Below are 13,088 nucleotides of genomic sequence, written 5' to 3'. Positions count from 1 at the left end.
GAAAGATTTCTTTATATAGGACTAAGGGCCTCTTCATATGATCCCGGTTGACCGGGCTAGCCCGCTTACCGAGATCTCGCCTCATTCCTATTTCTTTTGTAAAAAATTCGATGTGTTCATATGAGAAGGCGGGCCAACCCGGTTACCAAGATCTCGGTTTCAGCGACCGAGATCTCGGGAGTCCGGGACGAAAATTTTCTCATATGAACACGGTATCCCGGTTACCGGGATGAAGTCTATAACCAAACATTCGCGTCTTAGAACGGATAAATTTGATTATTACAGCTCATTTCTGAGATGTTCTAGTTCAAAATAATTCCTTTTCGTAGTAGAGATAAAGATATAATAGTTTTGAGGTTTGTAGAACCGATAAAAATAAAAAATTCTTGCCGGGCTTGTTCGGTAAATGTCACGCTCGATTGACCGCGTCACCACTTTTCATCTCGGTAACCGGGATGAAATTTCCCATATGAACGGACTGCAAAATTCATCCCGCTTACCGAGCCATCCCGGTAACCGGGATCATATGAAGAGGCCCTAAGTTTCCCTCACAACGCAATTAACATATTCAATGTTTACATAGCATTCAGAGATCAGGACTAAATAATTCATTAGGTTTTGGGCATTTTTAAACGGGTAAAACCGTTTTTGCTTTTATATTTGTGTGCTTTTTGGTGTAGTGAATTTAGAATGGTGAAATTTAGCGATTGAGAATGTTTTGATTTACAACAATTTGGATTTGATCGACAACCTCATTTGCATAATGCGAGTTTCACATTCGAAAGTGCGAAGTCGCTGTGGTCAAGGAAGATAAAAAGTGCAACGTATTTTTATATTTCTATGCTCCCTAACATCTGTTTAGCAAAGTTCAGTTGGAATTTAGAATGGGTCGGTCTGGACTTGTGAAATAAATGCCGGCAAAGACAGGGTACTTTCACCGGTTTTCAGAGTGAGCGTTCTAACGAGGGTTAATAATATTAGTTTTTGTGACCGTAAAAATTAAAACAAATCAAAATAAACATGCATTTCATACCTTTGAAGGAACACTTGACTTAGGAATTATAATGATTTTTTGTGGCGTTTCCTAGTTTTCGAGCAGCGAGCTCTTCAATTTTATGCAACTTCCTACTTTCGCCCCGCTCAAATTTAGGTCCTCGAACGCTCTGACTGTTGTGGCCTGTAAAAAATATATTTTAACGTATTTCCGAAAACTAAAGTCATTTCATTTACTTATGACCCAAGATGATTTAGTGAACAAAGTTTGAGGGCAAACTTTTTTTCGACCCGAAACGCAGTGGACCGTTCTTAGGGAAAGTGCCACTCAATAAAGAAAAAAATCAAATAATGGTAAAAATCGTATTCAAGAAGACAGCGGCTACTTCTGACCAACGTGAGTGAAATGTTTGCATGTGTCTTGACTTATGCTGAATTTCTTACCAGTAGATAAAAGTTCTTTTTTTTACGAAAAAAGAAAGGCTAATAATATCGAAGTGGAGTTTCGTTAAGGGTAAAGAGAATATTTATGTTGATAGATGCTCATCCTATAGCATCGTTTCCGAAGTAGTGATCGGACGGTCATAGGTTGGACTCATGTGTGGGAGAATTCGTTTTTTCTTTTTCAACCGAGCATGCCTATGCCACTGACTGAAAAATCGTTAATCTATTATTTTATTCACCAGGCTGAAGACAAATTAGCATCACATTTACTTCAAATATTTATGTTATCACTCGTTTGCAGAATTATTATAATACAACTGTTTGAACAGCTGGGGATTAGCCTTGAGGGGATATTTTTAGGTCATTTGTACAACTCAGAGACTCGGTGGATAAATTTCAGATGTAACGAACTGCAGCGTTGGACGATGTAACCTTAACAAATTTATAAATAACGTGATTGGATAATATCTCTTTTATAAATATTCACAATACTACCACTTGTGATGTATCAAGATGTATGACGTATGTATGATTTCGGTTTCGTAGACTCCAGGGAAAATTTCGGATTTTCGGTCTTCCAAACGACATTTTACTGTTATATTAGAAGTGTTGAAGCAAATCAGGTACTGCAACAAGAGTGTATACACAATTGATGTGAGGTAAGTACAACTCTAAAACCTTGTTTGGCGACTGTACATGGGCAAACTGGAGAATACCCTGTTACCCTAGATTTATACGCACAGCTGGCCACGCTGTTGCGCGAAATGTATATACTCTTCCTTCTATACTGAGGCTTGCAAAGTCAACGAGGGATAAAAGTTTTGTTATTCGACAAAAAGGAAAACAGATTAAACTTCTCGTCCTAAAAAAGGGGCAAATGGACCAGAATTAAGTCTCGCTGGTAACCGCGTACCGTTTCTAAGATGCAATGCCACTGCGTTCATCTCTTGAATTAATTACTTCATTCGTACCGTGTAGCCAGCTACCAAATTTTCTACTCGGTTATATTTACATGTTACTGCCTGCCGAGTTACAGCATTTTGCAGTAAAGTGCTAAAAAAAAAATTGGAAACGTATTCTGCAGTTCACTGTAGAACAGAAGAACAATAACTCGCGGTTAAGACTCGTTCGTTTGTGTCTAAGTCATGCTATTTTAAAAGGTACTATTTGATTCTCATTGTGGTTTCTGAGTGTTTTGCCTGCCTTTTAGTGCCGTGAGACATCGGATTACCGAATTAAAAGCTTGGAGCGGATGGTTAAAGTAGTTAGTATTATCTTTTAATCAGTCCTGCTGAGAGAATAAATTTGTTTTGTTCAGCTAACAACGCGAGAATCTCCTCGATCACATTTCTCTTATTCACGCTAAAAAAAGAAACTTATAGGTTTATTGAGCAATTTTGCCTCCACAAAACAGGAACACTTTCAGTTTGGTATTATTCGACTTGCTCCGCGGTGTTCTACAATATTGCTTATGGGCTTGAACGATTATTGTAAGTCTCATTTTATTTTAAGAAAATGTTATTTTTGATCATTTGTTGGAAACAAAATTGCCTAAATAGCGTAACTGAGAATTCTATGAATTCCTTATTGTTGGACGTGTGAAGGTGAAATTAAAGTAGAACCCTCTTTCACTTTCTTGGGATACAGGGAAGTCCCAGCTTTTCGAAGTTTTCGTTTTAGGCCCTGTTTATGTGGAGAAAGAGTCTCTCTCCTAGAAGTGTCAAAACGTAGTCTCTCCTTTACACAAATATTGCACCTTTTTTCCCCATTTTTATGTAGCTTTTGTAGCCACTGATGAAAGTTATGTTCGTCTAACCAAAATATTAGGCAATGCTTATATACATATGTTTAGTCAAACCTAAAACTGGAGCCCCAATTTTTTTCATAGCATTTATAGAAGTCTGGTTATCGTATGAACGTAACTTCCTTACAGATTCCTCATCCTTTCTGTGGTTATATATATATTTTTAGTGCATATGCAGCAAACTGCTAACGAAAAATGACAATTACAATGTTAACTGTTACACAGGGGAGCCAGGTATCCTCTTAAACCCAAGAACAAATAAATCCATTTCAATAAAACTGACATTCTAAGCTATATGATTATATGTGGAGCTGGGGTCTAAGAAAATATTTAAACATTAAGTACACCTTAGGTAAATATTCTGGACGGGATCGGCTATTTATCAAACTACCATAGTCTTCTTCAGGCCTAAAATGATATTTGCATAGAGTTTTGTTCGTTGGATATTCAGACTGATCGACCGCTGCATAATCAATACATTGAGCAGAAACACGACAAAATTCGTTACACAGGCAACAAAGCTTGCTAAAGAAGGGTGCAGATACTTACCTGATCACGCTAGAATATAATTGTAAGGAAGGCGTGCATTTGTTACGTCACGGCAAACATAAAATGTGACATCTCCGGTTCTTTAAGGCGTGCAGAGACGATTTAAACTCGTGCTCTACTCTGTAGTTTTGTTTCTCCCTCTGCTCGGCACTATAATTTAGTCTCTTTTCTCGTGCTCTGCCTTGCTCTTTCTCCCGCTGCTCTTCCGTATAATTTCCTCTTTTTTTGTAGTGCTCTGTCTTGCTGTTTCTCCCGTTATTCGCCATGCATTGTTTGCTCGTGCTCTCAGTCACTCTCTTTCACATTGAACTTGCTTATTCATTTCCTGCTTTCTCGTTTCCTTTCTCGTCTTTCCACGTTTGTAGACATATTCAATAAACACATGAATTGATTTTGAATTTTGTTGTCTTCAAAATTTCTTTTCGTTTTTCTAATACGTAGTTGGCCATTCAGGCTCCTGCCAAACAAAGCAAAGGCATCACATACTTGAGTGTCCTTATACGCATTGATTGTCCTGTGGTGCTGAGCTGTGTAGGTATCGACGGACAGTGACGTCATAACCAAAATCAAATTTTTTCGTATCGATAGGCTACCATATGTTCTTACCCATGGTGCTCCGCGCGGAGCTCCGCTATTAAATTACTAGCTGTTCGATCAGTTTTGTATCTTTCAAGTTGTTTCATTTCGTGCGTTGCTGATCCTGATGTACACGAAGATCCAGCTCCTGTTTGCAGAAGTGGTTATGTTTATAACTCTGAGATCTGGGTAACGAACTCTAGAATTGATGCGCAAAAGCAAACCCTTTTCACGTGTTAGTGTCAAAACCTGGAATTAGGTACCTAACGATTTAAAAACTTTATTAAAGAAATCCTTGAAGAAAGAATTAAAAAGAAGGGTTGTTAGACATTCTAAAAACCGAAGATTTGTATATTGAGATTGATACAATAACTCTTAAGCTTAAACACCATATGATAAAAAATATCTAATTAAAACAAACCGCTCTTACTTCAAAAATCTACACTTTAATATTTTACTTTCGTTTCTTTGTATATGTTGTAAAAATTGTGACATGTATACAATGTTATAATGTAGGTAATTAAACACTGACCAGCCTCGATTAGCGTTGCTGTTTGCGGGTATATACCTTATTTTCGGTGAATAATTATATTGTTCTTGTTGTTGTTGTTTTTGTTTATTAATTGTTTTTTGTATCAAAGATGCTATAATGTTCTTTTTGACCATTGGAATCATGGCTAAAACTACACAAGAACAATCTCGAAATAAACGAGAAGCTTCGTAATTACGCAAGCTGTCAATTTTTTTCGCATAAATCTCTCACTCTTAACAAGCATTGCTCTGGAACAATGGCTACACTTGATGCGCAAAATGTCTTCTGGACAGCGCTTTGGCTCAATTTCACATTTTTCTGATTTAAAATCAAATTAAACTGCTTTAAGTGAACCACATCATCCCTCCATCTTCTCAATGTTCCTCTACATCCTCTTCAAGTTTGTCTCCTCAGCTTTTCACCAGCACCACCTATGCCACCACAATTGTATTATTGCACCATCATCACCATAATTCTAACACCACCATTATCCGTTTTCAAACGAGATTTGCAACGCGCATGCTTGTGATCCATGAATTGTAAGTCGTGAGTCAGGGACACAGCGCCTCCTGACACTGAATAGTTGTATCATCAAATTAGTAGCATGTCTTGATGTCTTCACCAGATTAGAGATCATTGAGTTTGCAATAGCGAGTTTAAAAATTTCAGTGAACTGAACTGGAATAGGAACTTATTTAGCACTTGCTTGCAAATTTCCAAACTGAAATGCTACAACACAGTACTTCGACGACTTTTTGCAGAGATCTGGCGTAGAGTTAGCTCTGAAAATGAAAGTTACAAGACAAAACCAGTTTATTTAAACCGGGAACACAGTTACACAGGCGAAATATATTTGTCATGCGAGGATAATAGTGCCGAGAGGCGAAAAGTCATGTGAATTAAGGACCATGAAAAAACTTGTGTGATAAAGTGAACTCAAAGCTACCATCACTTTGCTTACCAGCAAAGAAGTAAAGTAGGCGTCACAATGTTTAATCCACTTAAGTACTAAGTTCCTTTTGCAGAACCGGGTATGAAAAGCAGAAAATAAGTTTAAACAACTCTTCCAACGTTTATTGAAGAAAAAACCTAGTAACCTCGATTCACGCAGTCATTTTATTATATTTTTTATTATTTTGGTTCTAGAAAAAAACTGTCATGGATCATATCGTCAGCACTGAAAAAGTCCTGCAGGCCATTATTATCGGTGTATGTATGGCCAGTTTTCTTCTCAAAACCAGCCGTATTTTTAAAGCCATCGAGTTATACAAGGAGTGCTTAATTCTCCTCAATAACAATCCCGTCAAGAAACAACAAAGACTGCTCAGATTGGCTTACGAAGTTGTATACAAGCAAATATTTCATGGCTTATTTCTTTCGAATGATAACGCAAGTGCGATAGAATGCGGCAGAAGGCTTCTGGTCTTACACCAAGAACATGGTGATAGAGACAAGGAAGGAAAGATAACCTTTAAACTGGCGCAATTATATCAGAAGCAAAGTAAATATGAAAAAGCGAAAGAGCTGTTTATGAAAGCACTCAGTATTACTATAGAAACTGGTAACAAAAACGGGAAAGCATCATCGTATGCAAACTTAGGAACTGTTTTCAAATCTCTTGGTGAATATGTCAATGCTCAAAAATATCTTCAAAAAGCACTTCAGATCAGAATAGAAATCAGTGACAAAGAAGGAGAAGCAGACGATTACGGTAACCTTGGAACTGTCTTTCAATCTCTCGGCGACTATGTCAAGGCTGGGGAATATCATCAGAAAGCACTTGAAATCAGAATAGAAATTGGCGACAAATTCGGAGAAGCAGTAGATTACGGAAACTTAGGAACTGTGTTTCATTCTCTCGGTGAATATGTCAAGGCTATGGAATATCATCAGAAGGCACTTCATATCAGAAAAGAAATTGGTGACAAACGAGGACAAGCAGCAGATTATGGAAACCTGGGAAGTGTGTTTCAATCTCTCGGTGAATATGTAAAGGCTCAAGAATATCTCAAGGTAGCACTTCATATCAGAAAGGAAATTGGGGACAACGAAGGAGAAGCATCAGATTACGGAAATCTAGGATCTGTGTTTCAGTCTCTAGGTGAATATGTCAAGGCTAAACAATACTATCAGAAAGCGCTTCACATCAGAAAACAAATTGGCGTCAAACGAGGAGTAGCAGCAGATTACGGAAACCTAGGAACTGTGTTTCATTCCCTTGGAGAATATCTCAAGGCTGAAGAATATCTTCAGAAAGCACTTCTGATCGATAAGGAAATTGGCGACAAAAGGGGAGAAGCAGCGTCTTACGGAAACCTAGGGGCTGTGTTTCTTTCTCTTGGTGAATATACCAAGGCTAAAGAATATGTTGAGAAAGCGCTTCAAATCAGAAAAGAAAATAAAGATAAACGAGGAGAAGCAGCAGATTACGAAAAACTCGGATCTGTGTCTCAATATCTCGGTGAATATGTCAAGGCTAAAGAATATCTGCAGAGAGCAGTTCAGCTCAGAAAGGGAATTTGCGACAAAAGCGGAGAAGCAACATGTTACACAAACCTAGGAAGCGTGTTTCAAATACTCGATGATAATGTCAAGGCTGAAGAATACTTTCAGAGAGCACTTGAGGTCAAAAAGGAAATTGGCGACAAAGACGGGGAAGCATCATGTTACTCCAAATTAGGAAATCTTCTTTCTGGTATTGGTGTATATTTCAAGGCTAAAGAATATCACACCAAGGCACTTACGTTGAGTTGTGAGTGTGGATGTATTGAGCTGCAGTTCATTAGCCACCTTGAACTTGCATGGGCCACTTTGCGGTTAACTGGAAACATAGATGAGGCTGTGTCAAGTCTTCTTGCAAGCATTCAGAAGTGCGAGAAAATGCGAGGTTTTTTAAGAGACAATGATCAATTTAAGATCTCTTTTTTAGACAAACACATTTCTCCTTACAAATTTCTCAGTACATTGTTTTGTACTACTGGAAATCACAATCAAGCGCTTTGTGTGGTAGAGCTTGGACGGGCCAGAGCCCTTGCAGACATAATGTCAGCTCAGTGCTCTGTGAAACAACACATTTCATCGAACCCACAGTCATAGTTTGGCATTGAAAAGATTTTCATGAAGAAAAATAATAACTGTGTTTGTCTATATATTGCCTGTTGCTGTCACCAGTTATTTTTGTGGGTTATGAAACCAAACCAAACGATCCTTTTTCGACTTAAAGATGTCAATGAATGTTTTAGTAACACTAAAAAAGCAGAACGATCTGTAGCTGAAATTTTTAGTTACAAAAACTTCAGAAAATGTCTTGTATTTCCAACCGAAGGAAACTGTGAAGACCGATCACTGCCTCCTTCCAATGCTGGTTGTATTACGCAAGCGTCGTCGTGGAGTGACGAAACCTTAGTTCCCCGTCTTCTGGAAGTAGAAGACGACGAAAACCAGAAAATTTCATCGCCCAATTTTGCTCAGTGTTACAAAATGATTATCGCTCCTGTGGCTGACTTACTTGACATACCCGAGATAATTACTGTTCCTGACAGCGTCCTGTACAAAGTTCCATTTGCAGCGTTAACGGATGAAAGCGAGAAGTATTTCTCAGAGTCGTTCAGGATCCGCCTTAGCCCTTCTTTGACGACTCTCAAGCTCATCCAAGACAGTCCAGCTGATTATCATAGTCAGACCGGTGCACTGATAGTTGGTGAACCTGATGTTGGTGACGTCTATTATAAGGGTTGTCTTGAGAAATTATGTCCATTGCCTTGCGCCAGAGAGGAGGCAGAAATAATTGGGAGACTGCTAGGAGCGCAACCTTTGTTGGGAAAGTACGCAACTAAGAAGGCAGTTCTTCAAGGAATACAATTAGTGAGTTTGATACATTTCGCTTCCCACGGTGATGCTGAAAGAGGGGAAATTGCTCTTGCCCCTCCACAACCTTTTAACGGCATTCCACAAGAAGACGACTATCTATTGACAATGACTGACATTCCACAAGTTCGTCTAAGAGCCAAACTGGTAGTCCTTAGCTGCTGTCACAGTGCAGGTGGACAGATTCGATCCGAGGGAGTTGTTGGAATTGCTAGAGCCTTTTTAGGATCTGGGGCACGTTCCGTGTTGGCTGCGCTGTGGGCAATAGAAGACAAAGCAACAAAGAAGTTTATGAGTTGTTTCTACGAGCACCTCGTTCGTGGGGAAAGTGCAAGTGAATCTCTTCACCAGTCCATGAAGTGGATGAGAGATCACAGATTTTCAGAAGTGGGACAGTGGGCGCCTTTCGTGCTGATTGGAGATAACGTGAAGTTCGATTTTAGAAAGTAAAGATGAGTAAGGTAAGGTTCAATTAATATCACAGGACTTAAATTGAATTTGATTCAGGAAACGCGGAGGAAACGCGCACATAGATTTTGACGAGTATATTTTTTTAGCCAGGGAACAAGACCAATGAGAGTGTGTGTGTCTGAAAGGAATGTATGTTTGGAAACGGGGTTGGCCGTAGTGACATCATTAACTCCATGTTACTCCATATTACTCTGTTAAAACATCGACATTTAATCATGTTCGACTAGTAAAAGTGATAAAATGGGTTGAATTATCAGTAGATTATTATACATTTTATCAAAAAATGCAAGGGCCCAAAGCAACGTCAATCCACCCACAAAACTGCGAATTGCTCCTCATAAAGAAACCGGTACATTGTGCGTTAGAACCGAAGAAGCATTTAAAGACATCGAGCTGTTATCTAGTTACCCCTTTGGAAGGGGGTCCATTTTAATACATTTTTAAACAAACTATAATTTATATTTCTTTTCTTTTTTTCGGGGGTGGGGGGAGGGGTGGGGGTTGGAACCCACTTTACTTATTACCTCCTCAAGTGATTTCCAGTAAAGCTTACAAAGTCGGTCACCGTGACCTATCCTGAAAATATTTTTGTTTTTGTTTATAGGTGTTTCGCTAAGAGACGGGAACAGGCAAATAGGCACTTAGCAAAGCGGAAATCGCATAAATTGGAGGGTAGCCAACAGAGACGTAAAACATGCGGAATGGAAGGATGAACACTTGAATGATCCATTGTGTTGTAACCTTAGGTTTCAATTTCGTTGAGGTTTTTATTATTGTTAATTTCATGTTGGCCAGTGACCTGTGGCCCCATAAGGCTTAGCGGCCGTCTTGTTCCCGCGCAGTATGAACAGTCGCCATGTTTGTAGTCAAATATTAATTAGCCCACCGTACGGATTTGTGGATATCTGGACGTTTCAGCGAAGAAAGCTCCAACATAATGTACGTTCTTGCCATATAATATGTTCAGTTTAGATATACCGGCAGTTAGCACTCATTGTTCGATAATATTTGCAATATTTTCAGCGAATCGCAACTCGTAAGCGAACAAGGATCAGTGGTGATCTCGATGGTTGGATAAATAAAGTTGAGAACTTTAAGGACTACACATTTTTTATGTTCTCGTGCCTTTTTTCCAGTTGTTTCCTTTCCATGGTAACCAACAAGCCTGGCCTACATCCTCTACTTGCAGACATCTGCAAATTTTACAGCACATATCCTCATGTTATGATCACGAAAAGTACGCGCAGGTAGGGTTGCTATTATAAATAAGGTATACAAACTAAAGAACCAGCCAGGATTTTGTTGCTAAAAATGCTTCCTTTTATCGACGTAAAGTTGCTATACTATACTATACTATACTATACTATACTATACTATACTATACTATACTATACTATACTATACTATACTATACTATACTATACTATACTATACTATACTATACTATATGAGTATAATTACTCAGGTGATTATAGAGATTCTGTTGATCTGATTGGTCGAGGATTGCGTCATATCCTGCTATAATCACCTCGCGCGAGGTGATTATAGCGGGAGCTATAATTTGAGCTTTCAAAATGGCCGCTTAGCGATTTGTTGATGTTTCTGAGGAAGAAGTAAATGGGATGACAGAAAATGCAATTTCGAAAAGCACTAAAGATGCAACTAAGTCCGAGGTGACACTGAGGAAGGCAAGATATGAAAATTTTGCTAATTGTAATAAAAAAAACCCTTTTAAATTGCATGTTGTCGATGTCGATGACTTTAAATGAAGACAACAAATTAAGTTAAATTCGAGCAAGATTTTCTTTATTTAACAGAATGATTTCACAAACAAAACGAATTTAAGACAGAATTTGAAAGCATGGAAGTAAACAAGATGAATAAATGTCTCTCTAAGTTTTACGTTTCAGTGACGAGAAAAGAAAACAGTTTTTATAATCTGAAAACTAGTTTGTTGTCGGTTCGAGCGGCTCTCGACCACCATCTAAACAAGTCACCGCCTCACAACAAAAAATTTTGATCTGCGACAACCGTGTACTTGTTTAGTGAAGCCAATAAAGGACTTAATTCCTACCTGAAGCAGCTTATCTCCGAGGGCAATTCATAAACGTCCGTTAACCGGCGAAGCCATCATGTCAACAAGAAATTGTGCAATAAAATCAATCACTAACACTTGTGATGCCGGCTCGAGTTTAACACCAAACAGCCTGGTTCATCTCCATCTATTTTGGTAAACGGGTCGGAGAAACCCAACATTCATTCACAGAAGTCAGTGCTTCGTCTCAATGAAGCGGCAGTTAAAGAATACTGATATTCTGCTTGAGGCCGTGTGCAGTTTATCGATTGCGCATGTGATTTCGATTGAGCATGTGATCATTGACGCGTGACAATGTGTTCATTGACGCGTGACAATTTGAAACAAACAAACATGCAAAATCGACATTTTTCAGACGGTTCTTGTTTTTCTCTGATAATCACCTGAGTAATTATACTAAAACAATTATTCGCCTCAGGCTCAGTAAATATTGCTGAATATTTACTTCGCCTTCGGTTAATAATTGTTAACTATACTATACTATGCTATACTATGCTATGTTATGCTTGCTATGCTATGCTATACTATACTTTACTATGCATAACTATACTAAAGCAAAAACTTGTTTTCTACACAAAACATTATTATCTTTTCTACTATAACAAAGAAAAGAATCAGGGATTTGGTTGTTGCATATTTGGCATATCAGGTATCACAGTCAGAATTTTCAAAGGAACCTTTTAGAGGTACCAGAAACTCGTTTTGTGGGCACGCAGTGACCATTTTTCATGATTTTGCAACACCATCTCTTCAAAATGACGCATTCGATTTACAGATCTAGACTGGCCGGCCAGACGTGCCGGTTCCGGGAAATGGAAAGGATACGCTATCTTGAATTTCTGCTTTCCCCCAAAACGTCACAAAACTACCAAATTAACCAAAATGTAATCAAAACCGCTAGAAAAACACTAAAATGATCTGAAAAACAAAAGTTATCATGAGAAAAAATGTTTTTGTTCATTAAAAACATGAATATTCTTATTTGTGCAAAAACCGCCTCTTGAAATTTAGTGAACAATGACTCACACACCGAATTGCTGCCAGATTAACTTTTGAAAAATTCTCAACGTTTGGTGGTTTTTGCTCAAATAATAGCAGTTATTAACGTTAAAAGTCGTCACGGGCAGAATCCTCCCCTCGGTCAAGATAGTGTGAAGCCTAAGCTTAATAATTAACTTTGTCACTGATCAAAAAGAAACGCAAAAGAAGTGCACGACGAAATATCAAAAAGAGAAATCTTTAGTGAACTTTAAGGCACGCTCGAATGAAAAACGCGAAATCTGTACATAAGAGATTATTAAAAACTGGATCATTGTATATTGCAATTCCAGCGGCCGTGACGTGGTATATGAGCCATTGTACCATTCCCGAGGAATAGGGACCATTAAATTGCCTTCTGGTTGTTATTGCATGGCGAAATCAGCAAGACCTAGCAATATTTCTTGGTTCAAAAACATTCAAAAACTCATTAATAATTTATAAGCCCATTGACCTATCAAATGGTGGATAAAACATCACGTGCAGTGGTTTTAAAACCCGATAAAACCTCCACCTTATAAGCACGCGGTATTTATTGTTTTTCTCGCATGCTAATTTCCAACGTTCACAAAAGCATCATTGTTATGAACTCTCTTGACACACGCTTTTCCAGGAATGTTGAAGCCGTCTAAAAAACTCGCAGAACGTGTTTTATGGGGACTTAAACCACTCGGCTGCGCCTCGTGGTTTAAAATCCCGATAAAACGAGTCTGCTCGTG

General features: G+C 38.4%; 2 protein-coding genes across 3 annotated transcripts; both read left to right on the top strand.

The window, feature by feature from the left end:
- Positions 1 to 2,012: 2,012 nt before the first annotated feature.
- Positions 2,013 to 7,995, top strand: LOC146455852 (uncharacterized). The gene is made up of 2 exons (XM_085093784.1): positions 2,013 to 2,096; positions 6,045 to 7,995. Exon 2 carries the CDS (start codon positions 6,057 to 6,059, stop codon positions 7,992 to 7,994), a length of 1,938 nt encoding a protein of 645 aa, XP_084949910.1. The 5' UTR covers positions 2,013 to 2,096; positions 6,045 to 6,056; the 3' UTR covers position 7,995.
- LOC146455851 (tetratricopeptide repeat protein 28-like) lies at positions 7,995 to 10,678 on the top strand. Of its 2 annotated transcripts, none has more exons than XM_085093801.1 (2): positions 7,995 to 9,226; positions 9,841 to 10,678. In XM_085093801.1, exon 1 carries the CDS (start codon positions 8,016 to 8,018, stop codon positions 9,213 to 9,215), a length of 1,200 nt encoding a protein of 399 aa, XP_084949927.1. In that variant the 5' UTR covers positions 7,995 to 8,015; the 3' UTR covers positions 9,216 to 9,226; positions 9,841 to 10,678. The 2 variants fall into 2 exon arrangements, with proteins under 2 accessions (XP_084949927.1, XP_084949926.1); XM_085093800.1 differs by having other exon boundaries at positions 8,016 to 9,196.
- Positions 10,679 to 13,088: the final 2,410 nt, after the last annotated feature.

This window comes from Pavona decussata, unplaced genomic scaffold (assembly GCF_977016875.1).
Source record: "Pavona decussata unplaced genomic scaffold, jaPavDecu1.1 SCAFFOLD_269, whole genome shotgun sequence".
Taxonomy (NCBI): Eukaryota; Metazoa; Cnidaria; class Anthozoa; order Scleractinia; family Agariciidae; genus Pavona; species Pavona decussata.
This window is presented reverse-complemented; position numbering and strand designations above follow the sequence as displayed.

What these genes read in the sequence shown, in the direction of transcription:
- LOC146455852 (XM_085093784.1), top strand. Translation starts at nt 6,057, where the DNA reads ATGGATCATATCGTCAGCACTGAAAAAGTCCTGCAGGCCATTATTATC.
- LOC146455851 (XM_085093800.1), top strand. Translation starts at nt 8,016, where the DNA reads ATGAAGAAAAATAATAACTGTGTTTGTCTATATATTGCCTGTTGCTGT. An exon ending in CTGATTGGAGATAACGTGAA is followed by an intron (nt 9,197 to 9,840) that starts GTTCGATTTTAG and finishes TTTTGTTTATAG; the next exon opens with GTGTTTCGCTAAGAGACGGG.